Consider the following 21,274-nt stretch of genomic DNA (forward strand, 5'->3'; position numbering starts at 1 on the left):
AGCCGCTGCACGACAAAGTGACCGGCGGGTTGGGGGCACGAACCTGCAAAATGCTCGTGATCTGTACTCACACTCGGAGAACTGTGGGTAGGGCTCATGGTCCAATTAATAGACAGAGCCGAGCAAACCCGAACGAGACTCAGACTTGATTTATTTGGACATTTTTCTTCTAACTCGTTCTCAGGCCTCAGTGATCAACCCCCTCCTGATATTACAAATAAACCCCCGTGTGAGCCGTTCTTCAAATAAGCAGGGCAGAACCCGACGATGCACCTCTCCAACACAGTGGGAAAGGAATGATGAAAAAGGGCTACTCAGAGAAACCGAGGTTTCCGTTACAAGATCTGGAGTAGCCGCGGCCACTCAGAGGAGGTGGAACCCTTAAGTATCCAGCCAGCTCTTAATGCTGGGAACATAAAATCCCTGCATTTATGCCGCGAGCCAGTCAGCACAAATGGTCCTCTTCAAGAGTCAAGTTCCTCTCCCACAGAAAGCTCTTGAATGACAACCAAAGTGAAGCGAAGAGTTTCAGGCAGGGAAAACATCCCTTCCTCCGCAGGACCCAAGGTCTCCACAACCACAGTATTTGTAGATAGGATTAAAAAACAGAATGCAATGATTTGAAGGTCTCATAAGACAATTTTTTTTCTTTTATCCACAATGAAACACAGCAAAGATATAACTTATTTACATCGATGTGCAATTTCACCAAAAACATTAGCTCACCTCATACACTCAACAACAAAACAAAACAAAACCCGGTAAAAGTAAGGAGAGAAGAAAAAAAACACCACAAAGAAGCTAATATGGAGAGCGGGGAGGCCACCGTGTTCATGGTCTGCATGATGGTGATATTAATCATGGACGATCACATCGGACGTCTAACATCGAGGCTGGAAGAGCACACAGAGAGAGTCAGGAGACGAAGAATCGAGCGGCAGGCGATACTTTTTCGTTTCATGAAGGAAGGAGAGCAGAGCGCTGCAGACAAAGGAGACGACGTGTAAGTTTAACTTATCAAACACGTGCAGGTTGTGTCTGTGTAGTATGAGTAAACATTTCAGCCGTTATTCTACCGTTTGCGTTCGAGCAGATTAGGAACATGAAGAAGCGGAAATCTGACAAGGGGCGTAGCTACCAAACACCTCCGTCACATGTGTTCGGATAAAACCCAGAAAAGACCCAGCCTCGGAGAAGGAGCTAAAGTGGTTATGGAACTGAGGGCCATGGTCCCTAGTTCCTGTATGTCCGAATGCGGGAAAAAACGGCCCTGTTCCTGAAAAGGTTTCTTTAATAGCCCATTAAATGCCTATTTTAAAAAAAAAATTTTTAGAGGAACTGCACAACCTCGCAAACCAACTATAATAAATTATTGTCAAAATCCCCTGAAATTTAAAACATCAAACTACAGGTATTAATGTAAATTGGGCGAGTCTGAAACATGTTAGATTAATACAGAAATACAGTGTGAGTGACCTGTCACAGCAGCCAGCTGGAGCGGAGCTCTCCACAGAGCCCATGCTGTCTTTTGCACGCTGGCATCATTATGCAACATTAATAATTGCAATTACAGACATCAATGACAGCTCACCTGTGTCGGACGTCCCAGTGCTGTAAATTATTATTATTTTCATTAGTTTATCAGTTTTAAATTAATAAGTGAACAGTTCTTGTCGCTCCTTTTTGTGTAATAAACTACTTGAATGTCATTCATTTGCTTTTGGAGTGTGTTTTGAAAATGACTCATGACATTGTCAGGATCTGACGGTATCTGGCACACCTACATGACAACACGCGCACACCAGATTTATAGTGAAATAGTAACAACACAGCCCTTATGGATGGATCCTGAGTGCCATCATCTTTTATTTTCATTTTTAAATTTCGAAATAAGCCCACATCCACCTGATCCTCCCCTCTGACTGTAGATTTGACCCTTAAATTATCATTCAGTATCAATTTAATATCATTCAAACATCACCAGGTTTGAAGAATAGCAGGCAGAGAGAGAGGGGGAGAGGCTTTAATTACGCTTTTAAAGACTGTATCAAATCTGTACACAAGTCTTAAAACATGTAAAATGCATGAACAGAAAGAAGGGGCTGTTACCTGTTGAGTAACACACATTTCCTTATATGGAAAGACTTGTCGGAATGGCGGGATGTCGGAAGGGGGGTGGAACCCGTCGTCTCGATGGGCGCATTGTTGTTGCCCCGAACATGGCAGCTACGCACCCCCACACGTTCAGAGATGAGGGCTTTTGAACTCAACGCCAGTAATAAGCCAAGATGGCCCCTCTCTTCTTTAGTCCACAAAGACGTCAGGGTCTCTCCACTTTCACTCCAGTCCATTTGAAATGAGCTTTGGCTCAGAGCATCTCTGGATCCTGTTCACATATGGCTTCTTCTCTGCATGACTGACTTGTGGATGCCACTGTGAACTGCGATCAGAGAGAAAGTTCCCCCTTGCACACGGATGTCTCCAGATTCTCTGAGTCTTTTGTTGATATTATATACTGTAGATAGTGATATATTCGGCCTGAGCAATTTTACACAGAGGAACATTTTCCCTGAGATTGCGTCATAATTAGTAGACACAGCTTTTTGCAGATTGCTGAGACTCAGCTTCTCTAAGGTGCTTTTTTCTTTTTTTTTTAAATACCTCGTCGTCTTACTGTCCTGTCGACGATTAACCTAAATCAGTTGCAACATGTTCCTCCAGTTATTTCTTTATTGCCGCCACTAACCTTTTCAGCTCGCTTGTAGCCTCGTCCCAACTTTTTTAGAGAAGCGTTGCTGCAAACAAATTCAGGATGTACCAGCTGGCTAAAAGCGCTGGTGGTTGAAATAGGTGGTGCAATGGTTTGTACACCGCTTCTTGCAAAAGAGATGTTTTGTTCCTTGTTAATTTTTTCAAGCTTTCCCTTAATAGAAAGCACAAAAACACGCAGGCAGAATGCAATACAAATTTTCAAACCTTTGCCGAAGAGGATTCATAACTTCCAGATTTCACAACCGGCTTTCGTCCTGTGACTCTTCTGCAAATGTACAAACTCAAATCAAGACTTCAAATTGACGCACAACTGTCCTTTAATGACGTCGGTCACATTTGTTTACAGATTACACAATTACTCTTCAAATATGGGGAAGATGGTGCACACAGATGGGACCTGCTTACTTTCTCCAGCTATTAGCCTGTGCCTGGACTGTTTTCTGTGTGATATCATCAGTCTCTCACATCTTTGTGGACAAATTTTGCATCTTCTCTTTGCAATGTTAATCCAGTCGATTGAGGTTTGCAGCAGTTGTTTATTCACGGCCCTCTTAAAGCTGCAGTCTGCAACTCTTTTTCAAGCATAATGCCTGGAACTGTCCCGGGATTCTGAAAGTAGGACATTAAATACCCCAATACAAAAAAAAATGAGTTCTCTAGGTCCCCTATATGTCCCGCTAGGTCCCTCCAAAGCCAGCAGGTTTGTTTACAAAATTGCAGACCGGACCGGTAAAAGGTAACCAATCAGGTTACGAGCTGGGCTCTGCTGCCTGTCAATCACCGATTGTGCACGCGCGATACAAGGTAGGCTCGTCCCCACGCTTATTTATCTAGACTATTGAACTTCATTACGGGCTAGTCTACTTACTGTGTCTTCCATGATCGCAAATGACAGGTGAGTTGATGAATGAGGAGTCGTGTGGGCGCATCTGGCGAGTTCTCATGTGTTTTGATGGGCGGGACAGTAAGTTGAATAACTTTTTATTTTTCGGTTAAAAAATAAGCATTTCTTGCATTTTGCGACTACGGAGGTCACCGTTTTCAACTTCAAACGTTCTGCTAGATCATGTAAACTCTTAAAATGCCAAAAATTAGGACTTTACGTATGACAACAACAAATCCTGCAGACTGCAGCTTTAAGGCTCTAGCATGGTCTGCTAGCGCGAGCGGTGTTGATGACGTCACGATTTCGTGCCCGCCAGGTATAGTGGCGCAAGTCGATGCGCCAGTAGTTGCAATTTTCTCCGTCACAGAGGTGGCGCTGCTACGTTAAGGTTACCGCTACTCTACAACCACGAAAGTGGAGAAGAAAACAATGCCTCTGTCAAAAGCAAGAATACTGTAATTAATGATACTGCTGCAGTTTTCGGATCATTTTAATTTTGTAATTCAGTTAATAGAGGTGAACGTTTGAAGCCCCCGGCATCAACAGAGTCTCTGCCCTCTTCTTTGCCTTCACGCATCTGTCCCGTAGCTTCTTTCACACATTCTTACAGAACTCTCCCTCTTTCCCCAAAGTTCTGCAAATCTCTGTGCACCAGTTTTGGGAGTTTACGAGCTCCCTGTGCTGTTTCACTGCAGTTTCGTACAGCTGTCTGTACAAACGCACCTCCTCACTGAGCCTGGTCTCACATCGGTCCATCCGGTTCGTTGTTCTCGGCGCCGCCAAGTTACAAAAATCGAATGGTGCACGACAACGCGCTGCGCCGTCTTTTCAAGGGAAGCGCCATGCCTGAAACGTCATTTTGACGTCACGGTGCGACACCGCCGTGACAGACGCGGCAACCATGCTAGCGCCTTTAAGGTCCCACCATTTAAATCGGGTTGAGGTCTGGATTTAGACGGGATCGTTGCAGCGCCTCGATTCTTCCCCTTTTTTCCCAGTCAGTTGCAGATTTGCTGGCGTTTTTTGGGATCGTTGTCCAGTTGCTTCACATTTGATATTAGAATACTTTGGTATACAGAGGAGTTCATGATCAAGTCATTGACTACAAGGTCCAATGGCTGTAAAACAAGCCCAAATCATCAGCCCTCCACCACCGTGCTTGACAGTTGGTATGAGGCATTTTGTGCTGACATGCTGCGTTTGGTTTCTCCAAATGTGCTGCTGTGCATTATGACCAAACACCACCACTTTGGTCTCATCTGTCTAAAGGATGGAGTGGAAGCAGCTCCTCATTCTTTGTTCAAGGTGGGCTAACATAGCTAGAAATGTTTTCCATGGCGGTGTTAGTTGGAAACAAAAAGGCTGGGCTATAAATAACGTGGTTAAAGGGATAGTTTGCCTCTTTTGACATGCATCACTATGGGCTATGCAGACCGAAGTGCAGACCGAGCAGTGAACACCGTAACAGGTGCGGCTATCGGCAGGTGCGGCACCCATTGATATGAAGGGAGAGAAAATAGCGCCAAGCCATTGTGAGGTCTGACTTTTTCTGGATGAACGATTTTGTGATGCAAATGTATTACTCTTTTGAACGCATATTGTTTTAAGAAGCAAAAAAACTTTATTTTTTAAGCCCCAGCCAACTAGCCGGACTACTTTTGTCAACGCCAAAACGAGGCCGGAACTCGGCTCACAGGACGCAGGTACGGGGTAAGTCAAATTTAATAAATGATATTGCTAATATGGGATTTCATACAACTTCATGTCAAAAGAGGCGAACTATCCCTTTAAGCCGCGCTAAAGGAGTGGGACAAACAAGACGCTATCTCTTAAAACATCACCAACTAGTGCGAGAATCAACTCGTGTTATGAATCATTAAACAAAAGGCATCTCACAGCCATTATCTTCGCTCATCGAGAAGGGTTAGGGCTCGAGAAGAGCAGAAAGTAGCAACAACAAACGCAGCAACCGTCGGCGTTCCGGATTTAAATACTTTTCTTGAGTGAAATTGCACAAGCTTAAGAAGAGAATGTGGTTTAGGACTCAGCCAAGAGCTAAGATTGAAAGTAGAAGCAGATTCAGTGCACAACCCTGGAAAAGGGACGAGAGATCCTGGAAGCAAAATTAAGGCGAGGAGGAATCTATTTTAGCCAGGCAGTGTCCTGACGACCTGCCCGTTTTCTGGGACTACAATAAACTCAACAAAGCACAGCCAACAAGCCCGGCTACCTCACTCCACCGGAGCCGAAAAACTCTTGCCATGTAGCTGATTGGCAGTCACTGCGTTAAGCTACCGAGCCTAAGCCAGACATCTCCAGGGCTTTGTTAGAAGCCTCACTTGACGGCGGCTCGGTTTCTTATGAGTGCCCGGGAGTGGCGAGGAGGACCCACTTGATCAGAAGCAGCCAGGGAGACATTCCTCCTCCTCCAGGTCTGTCAAGGGCTGAAAAAAAGAAATATTGTTAAAGCGACAGCTTACCTCAAAATCCATTTGCAATCAAGGGCAAAAATCTCCGTGTAGTGTCTGATTCGGCTTTAATCCCAGACAGCACCACACCATCTCATAACGACCCCGGAGGAAACACACGGGGATTGAGTGGGTTTTGGTAGGAATTAGAGGACTGGCAGGGAGAACGCCCATGCTGTGCAAACCCTGACAGCCTTCCAGATGCTGGATTATGGAAGAGTGGAACTGAAGGAAGGCTGGGACAGATGCAGAGTCTCGAGTGTGTGCTGCTTTGCTTACAGCGGCCTTCGGGAGAGCGTGGTGCGAGATAGCCAAGAAAAAAAAGACAATTGTGTCAATTTTTGCAGCTCTTTTCAGTTATCTGAACTGGCTTTTTTTTTCCCCCAGTGTGAAATGTTCGCCAAAGTAAAGCCGTGTCTCTCTTCCCAGATATTTTTGAAGACATTCATACCCTCATTTCACTGATTATCGTAATTCCTCGTATGTGGCTGCAGATCAGTTGTCTGCGGCCGACTCCTCTACTGACGGGAGCCAGGCTGGCCTTTGCCATTAGCTTCCTCTTTGTTACAGGATTGATTTTAATACTTGATTGCTGTTTTTTTTTTTAAAAAGATTCTTAAAGGCCTAGAAAAATCCAAGAGATCAAACTTCCATCTTAAACACTGAGGTCAAACAGAAGTTTTGCATCGAACTCAAGCAGAGGCCGAAACCCTGATCTCATCCGTTACATTTCGTGTTTGGTTTTTTTTTTTGGATAAAGCTTCACACTCATTTTAGTCAATTCACACATTGTGTTTTTTTTTTAAGCGGGATTTTATTCGTCCAGCACTTTGGCGCAACTCTTTACTTCAAGGTGTTTCACACATGAAAACTCAATCAAGGGTCATTTCAACGGTTGCCCGAGGGTTTTTCTAGATGACACGAGTAGGCCGAGAAGCTGCCTGATGGGGTAACAGAGAGCTGAATGCAATGGCAACAGCTGGAACTACCCTTTGAAAGTAATACATGAACACTGGAAACACAGCAAAGAACTAAATGAGGACATGAGGAGGAGTAATGGACAAACATCTGCTGAGCCGCAGATAAAGTGGATAAAAGTTAAAAGGCAACTACAATGAAGAGCTCAAACACCTGAAGGTGATCATTCAAACTTACCCTGAAGGAAAAACGCTGTCACAATACAAAAATGGTATTTTGACTTCCTTTTTGAAAAAGACAATTTCAACTGCTGAAATAAAAACTCGCCATCGTTTTATTCCAAACTTGACTTAATTTATGAAAATCAAAACGAATGAACGCAAACTTAAACATTTCTTCCACTGTCTGAACATCAGTCACAACACACACAACAAGCAGAAAGGAGAGAGTACAGCTTTCCTGTGGACATTATCTGTGAATTCCAAACCCCCCCCACAAAAAAAAAGAAGAAAATTCAAAAAGGCACAGGTGTAGGCCCAAAGAAACGCGGGTACCCTCTCAGGGCGACTCGTGTTTGTCAGGGGTCCGATTCGTCCGAAAAAGAAAAGAAAAGAAAGAAGCATGTTTTTTTTTTTATTGCAGCTAGATCACACCTGGAAAACATCGAGCCATTTGGTTACATCTCATTCGTCTACATTAGGTTGCCGTTCTTTTTTTGCGACTTCTCAGCGCCGATGCAATTCGGACTCGAAAGAAACGAACAAAACAAAAAACAAACAAACAGAAAACATACTTTATTTCAAATTGCTGCAACGGGGGCACTAAAAACAAACTGCAGAAACACACACAGCACCCCCCCCCCCTTGAGCTAAACTCACTTCGATAGAAAATATTCTCATTTTTAAAAAGTCGTGAATAAAATGAAAGCACAGGACTGTGGACGAAATGATTTGGAACACAGCGTTACGTAGCTTTCTGTCCAGCCAAAAAACAAGAAGAAGGAAGAGGAGGGGGAAAAAAAAGGATCACTTATTAGATATTAAGAGCACAATGCGGTGCTGCTTTTCAACCTTTCAAAAGAAAAAAAACAAAACAAACAAAAACAAAAAAATTGAACATTTTTACGAAATTTCAGCAATAAATAGATCAAGAATGAACAACCACCCTCCTCACGGCTGTAACTGTGGCATGTTGAGGTTTGCAGGGTGCGCACTCATTTCTTTCCAGGGAGAAGTGGTAGTAAACACACACACACACACACACACATCTGTAGAGTCAGTCACTATCACACACACAAATGGACAGAGCAGAGAACATTGAGGCTATTGATTACCTTTGACTGACTGACCTCACCACACATTGATAAAATGACACAGTGCAAATCTTTAGACGGCTGCAGAGAGCTAAAATAAGAGCGACAAAGACACACCGACATGGCAAACGTTCAGACATTTTGTACAATTCTAAAATGAAGTCTTTCTCTTTTTTTTTTTAATATTTTATTTTTTTATTTTGGTACTTTTCTTTTTAGGATCAAGATGGAATGAAGCTCCAGAGAAGCAAATGTGGAGGGGGGGGGCGGAAAAAACCCAACAAAACAACCAACAACAACATTATCGCTGATTCGGAAAAAGGTTTTTTTTTTTTGTTAAATGTCTTTACGCAACTATTTCAAAGATTTATTTCCTTCTACCTTCTTTTTCTTAACCCTTCATTGACCACGTTTAAAAAAAAAAAAAAAAAAAAAGAAAGAAAAGATTTAAAACAATTAGAGGTTTAACTACATAAAACACTCTGGAGCACCATTTTCATTAACAAGGAGACGGGACTACGATCCAAGAACAAGAAACCGACAACCAAAAAAAAAAAAAAAAAAAAAAGGAGAAAATAAAATAGAAGCCAAAAGGTCGTTCTGGTCATTCTAAAAAGGCAGCGATTTTGACTGGTGGCACTAAGTTTGGACTTAAATGTAGACACGAGTCAATCCAGTCAACCGACTACAGTGCATTATAAAGGTGTTTCTCATCTATGGGGGTTATTGTGAATGACCTCGGACCTCCTGTGGCGGGGCAGGTCGCGTCACCCTGGTCCTCTACACCTGTTTGAAGTGAAATGCTTACTTTTGAGAGTTCTCAGGAAAAGGCAGAGAAAGCCTTGGAAGGAGGAGGAAAACAAAAGAAAAAAAAAGAAAAAAAGAAACGATGCTCTGTTCTCGGGCTCTCCTCTCCCCTGTTAGTTTTCTCGTCCTCGCAAGGCTAGTCGAGTGTTTTCGATGGATGACACCCAGGTTTTTACAGTACCTCACAACCCTTTGGGTTTGCAGAGTTCTTAAAGACTCAGAAGCAGCTTCCTGAAGGAATCCAGTCACAGGATATGGAAGGATGCTGAAGTGTCTGTTAACTGGATAGAAGGAGTCACAGAGGTCCTGCTCCTGCTGCTTTCTTCTTCACCACTCGGCATCCCCGATGGTTTTGGAAAAGACGTAATCTCTGCCGTTCAGATTCATGATCCCGTCCTTCAGGTGGAATTTCCATTTGTTCTTACTTCTGTGAATCTGCGGAGCGAGCGGGAGGAAATGAGTGTTGTGGGCGTTCGGGTACAGATGGGACACAGTTTCAGCTTACGAGTGGACACAGTCTCGGATGTCTGAGGACTCATCCAGACACGTACACGGAGACATTAAGCAGTGTTGACTTTTACTCAAAATGAATTAGCATCAACTCGTGTTGCAGTACACCTCGTGCCATGTGAGAGCACCAGCCGCAGGCTGCACTTAAAGCTAAAAGGTGGTCGAGTGTCGGGGAGAATAATTTCCTACCTTGTCATACTGGCACACCACTACATTCTCTGTATCAAACAGCTCCTGGTCCTCCGCGTCGCTGACATCGTCCCCACTGTTCAGAGGCTCCTACCAAGGAAACCAAACCAGCAAGTTTAGAAAAAAGTTGTTTAACCCGAGGTGGGGCACACAAGAATTTTGAAAATCTACTAAAATAACCGTTTCCAGAAAGAATAGCGTCTTCCAAAGCTCACCTCTTCGACCTGCCCGTCCTCTCCACCGTCCTTGTCTTTCTCCTCCTCGTCATCTTCGTCGTACTCCTCCTCCTCATCCTCGTCGTCCTCTGAGGAGGTGTCTCCGGCTCCGTCCACCTGCAGCATCATGGGAGGCTGCTGCGCCTGCTGCTGGGCCTGGGGCTGCGGTGGGGCCTGTGGCGCAGCTGGGCCCTGGGCCTGCTGAACCTGCTGGACCTGAGCCGCCGTCGCTGCTTGACCGGGCTGTGGCGCCATCGTGGCCGCCTGCATCACCTGCTGGGAAAAGGGAAGTCCTGTCAGGTGACACTGGTCTGGTGTCAAGAATCTGACGCGGTCAAAATCCCACACTAGGAGACACTTTGAAATCTGGCTGGAATATCAGAGGTTGGACAAATGCTTTAAAATCCTCCAGATAATCAGTTTAAATGGGTCCTGATGTTCTGACCTGTGCATTGCCTTGGACTTTGTTTCCCGGAGCCAAGACGATCTGCTGTGGCTGTATGATGACTCCTGTTTGCTGAGGCAGGCCTCCCTGCAGAGGAGCCAGAACCTAGAAACAAACAAATAGAAATAAATTATTCGTGCGAACTTGCGTGGTTTTAAGGGAATTATTCCAGAAGAATTTGAATGCATCTCAATTACATTAAATGTGTTACTGAACTTAACTATTGCCAGCATGAGCGAGTCATTTCTTTATTTAGTATACTGCCAGGAAAACAGGAAACTGGTGCAGCGATATATATATCAAAACATGAGCAAAGACAAATGGAAAATACAGGATGTGGGTCCAAAAACAGAGCACAATTCTACTGAGCTTGGAAGTCGCTGTTTGGCATGTCCACCTTTATTCTTCAGCACAGTCTGAACCCGCTTAGTCATCAGGAATAGTTCTCCCTGCTTCCTCCTGTTGCCACTGATTTTCAGTCCATGTTACATGAGACTGTGTTGATGTTTTGCTGCCCAGGCTTTAAACCTATTTTTTTTAGGGGCCTCTCTGTGTACAAAGTCTAGGCGTGTTGGAACACACCTGTTGTATGACCGGCGCCTGCACGCCTCCGGGCTGCATCTGCTGCTGCAGCACGATCTGCTGCTGGGGCTGCTGGATGATGTACTGAGTGCCGTTGGGGGCGCGGACCACCTGCAGGATCTGACCTGAAATGAGGAAACGCAGGGGACACGAGTGTGAACACATCTCACTCAAAAGCCAAACGCGCTTCGGAGCGGTAAACGGTGCCGAGACATTCGCATGACACAGCGACTGCAATGCACAGAGATAAATTAGTGCGAGTGCTCTACCTTGGCTGGTGAGGAGCTGTTGGTATGGGGTGACCCCTGTGGGCAAAGCGAGGGTTGCTGCGGTAGCCGCTGCAGTCTAGAGGAGAGAAGCAGAACACACAGGTTTAGTGCCCCTTCAGAGCTAAAATAACAGTAGAAACTGAGACACACAGAGGTATTTATTATTTAGGTCAGTTTCTCGCTGACATGACAGGTGTGTAATCTTGATTTTATCTGCTGGGCTTCGGTGTAAAAATAGAAAAATTGAAGCTTAATGTTGTTAGTAGATCGAGGAGGGGAAAAAAAAAACTGTTTACTACGGCAGCACAGTCGCACAAACCAACAACAACAGATGGTTTGCACAGCAGATGTGTTAAGGGAAGCAAAGGAAAGTGCTCCCAGTGCGACATTAAAGGGATAGTTCTGTTTTTCATGTGGGGGCTATGTGGAGTACTTATGAGCAGTCCGTTTTAACTACAGCCGTCAGGGCGCTCTCAGGTCAGTGTTGGCCGTTTTAAAGCACTGAGGTTTATGCTCCTCACACTTCATTCCAGGGCGCATGTGCATTATTTGAAATTCGGGGCGAGATTGAGCGTTACATAAAGAGACTAATCGTTGAGTCAAAGGTTTCTCATATGTTGCATCACCGTAACAGATCACACAAGCCCATCTGGAGAGTAGCAGTTGTGCAAAACAAGCATCTGAAAATCACACTTTTCTACATGTTTAAGTTTTTCAAACCATCGGTGTCGCTGTGAGGGTTTTGAACTGCCCTCCGGTGAAAGTGTAGCTGTTCTCACCAACAGAAAAATCTTTTAATGTCACCTGTTGACATCGTAGCGCTGTCAGACGAGGAGCTGCACCGCACGAAAAGCTCTCCAAGTCCCTCTCTAGGTACAGTTTCACCATAGCAACATGCTATTTTGCCATAAAAATACACAGGAGCAGTTTAAGATATTGATATGATCGCTCAGACACGGAGCAGGAGCTCCAGCACCAGTTCAAATCCCTTTAAACTGTTTTACTTTGCTCTTTTGGCTCAGATGATGTGGAAAAAAAGAGAAATAAATTGAAACTGACAGAGCTCCAGGTGACCATCGCAGGTAAAACGACTTGTGCTGCATTTGAAAGTGAAACGTATATATTACTAAGCCCGACCTGGTGAGACTGCAGTTGTAAAACGTCCTGGAATAGCATCGGGGGTGGGTGTTTGTGTGTGTGGTATCATTCACACATGATACCCACTACCTCAGCTGCTGCCAGATTAAAGGAAAGCAGTTCATGTCTGAGAAGAGCTTAAGCGTCTGAGGCTGAAATGCCACTGCAGCTCCATCAGACCGGTAAGTAATGTGTTCTGCACAGATGAAGAACCACAGCAGGCTGCCTTATCTCATGATTCAAATCACTGTCAAACCGGCCATTAGCAGCGTCCCTCCCACAGAGGCTGGCATGTTTAAAAAACGGTCACATGGAGATGGAGATGGGAAGAGGGGGGGGGGGGGGGGGGGGGGGCTCAAGAGTCGGCAACTGGTGAATCGGACTCAGGGTTACAGAACTACTTTTTGTTTCAGAGGGATGCACAAGAAGCGCTCCTTTTATTTTTCTGATGAGCATGATGTTTTGTGCACACAATCCACTCACCATCCCCGTTGCACTCATGTGCTGTAAAATCTTCGGATCCTGAACAATGACTTGCTGCTGGGGAGCTGAAGAGAGAAAACACGTTCAAATCCCCAAAAACAATGAGGCCGTAAAATCTGTATTGTCATTCCCATCCGTGTTCCCCACCTTGCTGCTGCTGAGGGGGCAGGATGACTTGCTGGGCCTGTGCTGCCTGCGTCACCTGCTGCACCTGCTGCACATGCTGGACGTGCTGAACGTGCTGAACCTGCTGCTGCTGCTGCTGCTGGGCGGCCTGCAGGGCTGCCTGCTCCTCGGTGTGGAAGCCCTCCACTGCCTTCGACTGCAGCAGCTTGTTCTCCCACAGCTGCGAGACGGGAGAGAGACGACAGGCCGACTCAGAAACACAGCCGCGCCGCTGTCATTTCAGAACAACAGTCACGGAGGCTCCTTACCGTTTTCAGCTCCAGGAGAACCTGCTCGTCCACTCCCTCGTCCAGGAACAGCTCTCGTACCTCGCTGATCACGTCCTCGATCACAGACTTGTATAATTTAGGCTAGAAGAAAATGATCGGTCACATCAAAACAACACATCCGAAAAAAAGTCAAAGCTTGCCAGCTGGGACGGTAACTGGAATATTCTGGTTGTGGCATTTCAATTTGTGTTTAAAAGGTGCTTCCCAGCTGCCAGCAGCAAAACCTTTTGTACAAACAGATCATGTCAGCAATTACAAAACATCCAGTTTTTCCTTTGCAGAGTAAGCATTAATAGGGATAACGAGGTAATAGCTTGTGTATAGCTGCTGCATATGTGCAAGCCAACTTTGACACTGCCTGCACTCCCAATGTAATCCATAGGGCTGAGCTGCAGCATCTGCACGGCACTGCGCGGCTTGCTGAGCTAATCCATACATCCGTCTGTCACCATTAACGAGGCTACACGTCCCTCGGGACAGCGCTGCGTGAATGGTGGGTCTCTCACCAACAAAATGCATGGCGCTTAAAGTGTACACGACACGGCGGCACAACCTTAAACCTTAAACGGTCGGGCGGCCGCACAGCGCTCACTGTACGGTGCTGCCCTGGTGTCCGCAGCGGAGACCGAGGTCTCTCCTTCCCTCCCCCTCGGCCCGTCTGTTCCTCCACTATTTAAAGCTCAGTGTGGTGTTTATATGTAGAGCCGGTGACGTAGCGTCGTGTAGCACCGTCCCATCCCGGGCAGTCTATATTAGACAGCCAATATGGCTGTATAAAACCAGGCAGCGGAAAGGAGGAGGGCCAGAACCGAGAGAGAGGAGAGACGTGGAAGCCATTTTACAGAGCGGCGGGCTGCGAGCTCGCGAGCCTCGTTCTTTTGCCAATATGTGGCGGAATTAAACGGATTTTTATCCGTGTTATAGCTTATGAGAAGTCAGCTTAGACCAAGTAGTTTGGCTTTGACGTTAGGGAGCAGGAATATATTTTGTATGTTATGGGTAAAAGAGGTGGTTTGGGACGGCGCTCGTGCCCTCTGGTCGTGGAATGGTGGACAATGATGAGGCAGCTCACGGAGCGCTGAAGACTTTCGGATCAGGACATTTTTAATATTTGAAAATTAGCCTTAATTCAATCGCAGTGGATGGTGACTGTGCTTTGGGTACATTTGCATTTAATAAATTATGCAATATCAAGTATTAAACTTGAGCTGAACGTTTGTAATTTTAATCAACATTCAATTTTTTTTGTTGGCCCCCTTTGCTGGAGTAACAGCAAAAACGTCAAAAACACTCCATATTTTAAAGTGATTCAGTCATACACAGAAGCCTCTCTCACACTACAATGAGACAACTAAGCTAAAAGGACAACTCATGAAGCTCCAGCCTGACAAAAACCCAACTCAATGTAAAATTGTATTTTCAAAGGATCTAAAAACTACACCATTTTCACGTAAATTATGCTTTTTTTTTTAAAGAAATGTTGTCCCTGAAAAGTAAGCCATTCCTGCTCTGAATGGTCTCCTCTGAAAGAACTACCTAGTTTCGAAAACTGGTAAGAATGTCTCGTGCCTGAACGTGAGTTTCCCTTTTAATTGACACAAAAGTGACGTGTTGGTTAAAGCGGACTCATTTTACTGCAATAAATTAAACCAGCTCGTCGACATCTTTCCATAAACTTTACCCCCATTTTCCCCCGCTGACAGTCCTTAGAGATTGATCCTTACCACTGGGTTCGAGTTTGCCGAGCTCGCCATTATACGCGCAGTGTAAAACCACACAGAAATAGGCGAGAAATAGAGCCAAAAATTACGAAAAAAAAAGACTTAAAACAACTGGGAACGATACTTTAAAACAGCCGGCATCACTTTTGTAAATAAAACACAGTTTAAGCGGTCTTATTTACAATCCCGGGCTGCGACTCCCCAGCCGTCCTCCTTCCGTCGTTGTCCTGCTTTATATACTGAGCGAAGGAGCTGCGAGTGCGCGAGACATAGGGCAGGGTCAAGTGGCACATAGCGCGAGATTTGTTGCGGAATATGATGACTAATGAGCAGCTGCTGCTGGGAAATGCAGTTCAAATGGTGGTGAATCGTTAAATACGGGCGGGCAAATAAGCTTAGACCTCAGCTCGTTAATGCTGCTGTGTGATCGTATTTTTTTAATTAGGCTAACTGTAAATAATAAGACCTTTATATTTTTCTCACAAGTTTATTTTATACATTGAATGATTGTAAGAAGAGTAAAAAGGATAGGCAGTTGATGAAATAAGTTAGTTAATTTTTCTTAAATGACTCAGAGACCCTAGAGTGGCTGGCGTTGTCGGCTTATCTGCACTGAAAAGGTTCAACGTCAAAAGTTAAGAGGTGTTTTTCCTCTTTTCATCAGCCAAATCAGCTGCTCTTTGCTGCGTAAGCGAACATATGCGTTTTCAGATCATTTGTCATGTAGTAACACCATGCTGCCACGAGAGGGTGGTCACACCACACAACAAGAACACAACCCCTCTTTCCAATTCCAAGACACTCACATGCAAAAGCAGACACACACACACATACATACACACGCACACAAACCATTCACTTGGTATAGCATGCAACTATTTTACAAGACAACCAATTTAAACAAAAGGAGATTTAAGTGAGTTTCTGAATGAGCAGCACCCACAGGGTCTGTTTGCTTGATCTAAAATGCACCAGGCCCCAACTACCAAAGAGGGGGAATGTTCAGAAACAATAAAGCTTTGCCATAAATTTGAGCTGACAAGAGAACCGTTACCTCCAGTTCAGTCTCCATGGAAACTTGCTTTGCTGGTCATTCTGTGGATATGGATGCTATAGACCAAGGGAACGTACAGCGCTCGCTGCAGCAATCCACTTAACACGTCAGTGTGGCTTCTCTAAAACAGAAGGTCATCTACTAGAATTAATCTCCCCGAGATGGAATCAAAGGCCTCCCTGGTCCCCGCTGAGGACAATGCTTTTGATTTCACTTGTAAAACAAAAGTGAGAAATGTCTGGAGACGTGTGACAGATCCGCGCTTGTGCGCCTTTTTTTTTGTTGAGATGTGATCAGACAACAAAAGCTGGGCCATGGCGTCTCTACCTTTGAGCCTCCGTCTCTGTAACTGAGTAATACGATGCCCTCTAAAGATCTAGAGAATGCACTTTTTTTTCCTCAACCCCCCCCCCCCATCCCAACACCACACACACACACACACCACCCTCCTATCCTCTTTGCTGTAGTTGCATAGCAACAGAGGAGCTGCTATAGCTCCAGTTGTGTTGTGGTGGGAGCGTGCTGCACAGGGGAGGCACTGGCTCGAGATTAAGCCTCGTCTCTGCTTCAATTATGAATGGGCTTCCACTGCCACACGGCTCTGAAATGGCACCTCTCAGATTGATAAGACGCCGAGGAACTCTTTGGTACACTTAAACTCTTTTACTTCTCTCCCTGAGAGAGGGGAGGGGTTTGACTTTAATCAGAAGTATTGAACTTAAATGATTAGAGGAAGTAAATGAATAATTAACTGGCAGAGGAGGCATGGTTATGATAAGACCCTTGTTGATGGGAATATGCGAGGTTAATGATTGGGGTCAGGCTTGAGAGCAAATTAAAGAGTCTCCAGTCTCACAAAGCCAGCCCTTTACAAGTGAATGAGGGTTAGTGTGTGGCGCTGTGAGGGAGGAGGGGGACAGTGGGAATATTCTTTCCTGTAATCCTCTACTCTATTTAACTTCAGACGATGAGAAGAAAGCCGTTCAGTTTGGGGAGATCCTATACCATTTGTTTTTCCATCCGTGAAAAAAACAACAGGCAAAGTTCTTCTCTGCAATTTGTACTTTTTATTATTGCAACCAACTGGAAGACAATACATCACATAAACATCATTGTAGTTTCTCAGAAAATGGAAAAACAAAATAAAACAACATTTATATATTTTTTGCCACGGTATTGGACAACGTTGATATTTACATGTAGTGATGAAATCGGTCTTAAAATCATTCTTTGGCAATGGTGATTGCACGATAAGGAGAAAAACTGAACATTTAACCGGAAAGGAAAACCCCCAAAACAAAACAAAAAACAACAACAACAAATAAAATAAAAAAAAACACCCGGGTGGACTCTGCATCGCCTCTCACGGATCAATAACAGCTTTGCATTTTGACATCTCTAACCTATGGCTTTCCAATACTCAGCTCAGACGGTCACCAAAAACGAAAAAAAAAAAAAAAAAAAAAAAGAATCTTCAAAACATGGCAGTATCGTAGATCATTTCAGAAGCTCAACAGAAGACAAAAAGGCAAGTAAAAACACCGGTGAAGGAAACAAAAAAAAAAAAGAAATGGCAACAGTTTCTTTCAGAGCGTTTCTTTTGGCAGGTTTCTAAACGAACACTTGTTTTTGGGGAGCTTTTCAGGCAGTGTCGTGGAGTTCTCTTTGCAGGTGGATCTTGAAGTGTCGCTGCTTTTCCAAGGACTAACGAATGAGTCACGGGGGGGAAAGAAGAATATGAAAGCAACACACTCTCCCTGTCGACATGCCAGCTGAACTGATCTCAACTGTAGATCGTTACACGGAAACTCAGCAAAGTGCCCGACCTGGGCCCCGGACCACAGCGCAGGCGCCGTCTCCTTTCAGCCTCTTTCCTTCACGTCGGCATGGACACGTGCAGGACGCAGAGCCGGCGAGGCGCGCTACAGGTGGCAGAAACTGGACCAGCGGATGGTGCGCGCATTGCTTTTCCCGCTCGGCTCGCTGACAAATCGCTCGGAGTCTTATTCAAACTCCAAGAAAAACCCTCGTCTGGCTCCGCTGCCATAAGCCCACCCCGCCCTAGTTTGCGCCCCACAGAGCCGCTTCTTTCGGCGGGTCTGCGGAAGAGAGAGAAAAAAACGAGCCCTTTTGTGCACCCCCCCGTTTTTAGCACAGCGTGGCAGTGCAGCGTTTGGATGAAGAGAACGCTCAAAGCCACCAATCCAGTCGGCATTGTGATGTGCATTGCAGGGTCACAAAACATCTAAAAAAAACAAAACAAAAACACCCCCCCAAAATAAAGAACCATATCTTCCAGGTAGCCTTTTTTCTTTTCTTTTCTTTTCTTTTCTTTTGTTTTTTGGAGATACGAGGTTCATTCAGGACGCATACAGAGTTGTCCATGCCCATCCGAGTCACACGTTTACACGGAACAATGCCAATGGAAAGTGAGGACAACGTGTAGGCTACATTTACACACTGGAGGAGACGGAAAAGAAAAAAAACCCAAAGCAAAAAAACAAACACTGTTATAAATAAAGACGGGTAAAAACAGAGGGGCTGAGGGCAGGCAGGCACAAATGTTTAAAGGGTGTGTGTGTTCCTGGGGTTCCACACGAACTCACACACTCCACAGACGTGTTCCGGGGTGACACGGGGGGGGGGGGGAGGTGTTTAACACTGAACACCGAAAAATCACTGTACAGGCAGGAGAAAGACGGAAGCCCACCACCCTGAGAGGTGATTCTGCTGGCTGGCCAAGCGTAGCCCGAAACCCGAAGCCCAGAGGTGGCGACCCCCTGGGAGGTAAGGGGGGGGGGGGAAAGGGGGCTCTAATTGCAGAGTGATCTCCCACATTCCTCCCTGAAGACGTGTCTTTGAAAAGCCCGCTCAGAGTAAAAAGAAAAAGAACCCAAAAGAAGATTAGTTTTTTTTTTTAAAAAAGGGAGAAAAAAACCTCCATTATAATCACAGGTATAAGAACTGGTGGGGAAAAAACAAACAAACAAACAAACAAACAAACAAACAAACAAAAACTTTTTCTTTCCTCTAGGATCAAGGTTTATATGAAAATAAGTCATGCTTCATGCTAAATACATCGTTTATCTTACATGATCTTTGAATAAAAAAGATTTGCTTTTTATCTTATTTACAAGCACCCATGCAATATAACTGAGAAAAGTCCTGCAGGTCAAATTGCTTCAATTAAGAAAAGGAAAAAAATAAAATATTTTCTAACCTTTTTACAGAGTTGCCCGCGCGGGACAAATTGCTTATATCTTTATGAGGGTAGAGTGAGGGGTAAACAGACGCCAAACGGAAATCGGACAGAAAAACCCACAGTTCATGTAAAGAGCTTTGTCGACAGTGTCAAAAAAAAAAGAAGGAGGAAAGGTGTGGCAGCTACCGGCAGCTATGATATCTATACCAGGTGTCTACGTCTATGGACAGAAGTACTGAGGAAGTTTTCAGGACGTTTACATTATGCAACAACAACAACAAAATGAAGGAGATATTGCCTCAGACCCGGCACACTATCCATCTCTCTGGTGATAAACATGACCTTTTTTTTTTCTTTTCCCATTTTAATATATTTCTTCTTAAATACTATGAGTGCTCTTGAAATAAACCATGTCTTTACCCATGATGCTTTTAGTATAAGTGGCGTAAAATAATCTTAAGTGCATGAATATATATATCACATTGGGTTTTCCGTTCCTTTTGACACTTAAGGTCACTCTCTCTGGCTCTTCACCGCTTTGCATCCCGCTTGCTTCCTTTTTTTTTTCCCAAATTCTCCTCCTTTTTTCCTTTTCTTCCCCCCGGCTGTCGCATCGGCTACATGGAAGCAACCTGGTCGCTTAATCTTTGGCACAGTCTCACATTTGTGCTCGTGGGTGTAAGAGAGTGATGCTCGAGAGCTCCGAGTCTCCGCCGTCCTCGCTGCGAGATTGCTACAGATTCACGTGGAAACAAACAGGTAAAGACAAACGGCCGTCCTCGGTCGCCGTGCTGTGCGCTCCTCAGTGTGACTCAGTTTTGTCGTTTTTCAGCTTGTCCAAATTAGTGACAAAACAGGCTTCTTTTATGGCTTGCATCCCCTTTTTAAACAACAAAAACAACATAGACACATGAGAAATACCCATTGATGTTAGTGTTGCTGAACATGTAGGAAAACATAGATTTTTGATATTGCCACAAATAAGTAGGATTCACCTAATGCCCTGCAGATAGATAGAGGGAGATGACAAGTGTCAGTTGAGACTAATGCTGTAGTAACGTTACCTGTTGACCTATTTGTGTATTGTACTGTGTGTGTGTGTGTGTGTGTGTTGTAATGTGTGTGCGTCTTGCATGGCCGTGTGTTTGTTCTATGTGTGTGTCTTAGTTTCTCAGGGCCTCTTTCTGCTCCTTCTGGCCCTTGGCGGTGCGGTTTGTGATGTTGTTGAGGCAGGCTCTCACCCCCGCCAGGTGGAGCAGCGACCCCGCCGCCTCCTTCATCTCCTCGTCGTCGCTCTCCGGCGGCTTCTCCACCGCGCGCCGCTTCTTCAGCGGCAGCGTGTCGCTAATCCCCCTCGCTCGGTTTTTGGTCCAGGGCAAACTGCTGCCCGGCAGAGTCCCGGCTCCCGCCCCCGAGCTACGTCTCTGTCCGCGCAGGGGCTGCTGGGAAATATAGGTAGCGGCGGCAGTGGCGATGTGAGAATCCAGCGGGATCTCCCGGGGCTCGGGTTTGACGTCTGACTGGATCTCCACGGCGATGATGTCGTCGTCGTCCAGAGGGGAGGGAGAGTCGGCGGCCTGGGAGGGGCTCAGCCTGCTCGGGGACTTGGCGGTGCTGTATGTGTGGTCGTCCTGGAGGTCCTCGCCGCACGGCGGTGGAGAGTAGCAGGATGGGCTGTCCTGTCCTCGGGTTAGATAATCTCCCAGGGATGATCTGCATGAAGCGGGAGAGAATACTGTTACTCCATGCTGTCAGCCAGGAGACTCACACAAAAAGTTCCCGGTGATAACTTCTAACCTTCAAACTGCCACTTGGGCCTCATGTGCACATCTCTCTGGTCGGATGTAAA

General features: G+C 45.3%; 2 protein-coding genes across 6 annotated transcripts in view; both read right to left on the reverse strand.

Annotated features, from left to right (window-relative positions):
* Positions 1–7,664: 7,664 nt before the first annotated feature.
* On the reverse strand, positions 7,665–15,401 carry gtf2a1 (general transcription factor IIA, 1). The gene is made up of 10 exons (XM_075459167.1): positions 15,173–15,401; positions 13,428–13,529; positions 13,141–13,339; positions 12,994–13,058; positions 11,374–11,449; positions 11,105–11,229; positions 10,523–10,627; positions 10,078–10,350; positions 9,863–9,952; positions 7,665–9,598 (listed from the first exon to the last, which is right to left on the reverse strand). The coding sequence occupies exons 1-10, from the start codon at positions 15,200–15,202 to the stop codon at positions 9,491–9,493; spliced, it is 1,173 nt and encodes a 390-aa protein (XP_075315282.1). The 5' UTR covers positions 15,203–15,401; the 3' UTR covers positions 7,665–9,490.
* Positions 15,402–17,277: 1,876 nt separating this feature from the next.
* Positions 17,278–21,274, reverse strand: part of ches1 (checkpoint suppressor 1) — a 65,483-nt gene continuing 61,486 nt past the window's right edge. For 3 of the 5 annotated variants that reach the window (XM_075458614.1, XM_075458615.1, XM_075458616.1), the window contains one exon: positions 17,278–21,138. In XM_075458614.1, the coding sequence (XP_075314729.1) occupies positions 20,589–21,138 (550 nt within the window). In that variant the 3' untranslated portion in view covers positions 17,278–20,588. The remainder of the gene's footprint in view (positions 21,139–21,274) is intronic. The other 2 variants (XM_075458617.1, XR_012768808.1) reach the window with 2 other exon arrangements.

Source organism: Odontesthes bonariensis, chromosome 24, assembly GCF_027942865.1.
Source record: "Odontesthes bonariensis isolate fOdoBon6 chromosome 24, fOdoBon6.hap1, whole genome shotgun sequence".
NCBI lineage: Eukaryota > Metazoa > Chordata > Actinopteri > Atheriniformes > Atherinopsidae > Odontesthes > Odontesthes bonariensis.

Bases quoted from the DNA above. Each gene is read 5' to 3' on its own strand.
- gtf2a1 (XM_075459167.1), bottom strand. From the start codon at position 15,202: ATGGCGAGCTCGGCAAACTCGAACCCAGTG. The intron at 9,953-10,077 runs GTGAGCTTTGGA...TTTCCTTGGTAG, and splicing joins AGGACGGGCAGGTCGAAGAG to GAGCCTCTGAACAGTGGGGA. The intron at 9,599-9,862 runs GTAGGAAATTAT...CTCGCTCCGCAG, and splicing joins TGGTGTGCCAGTATGACAAG to ATTCACAGAAGTAAGAACAA.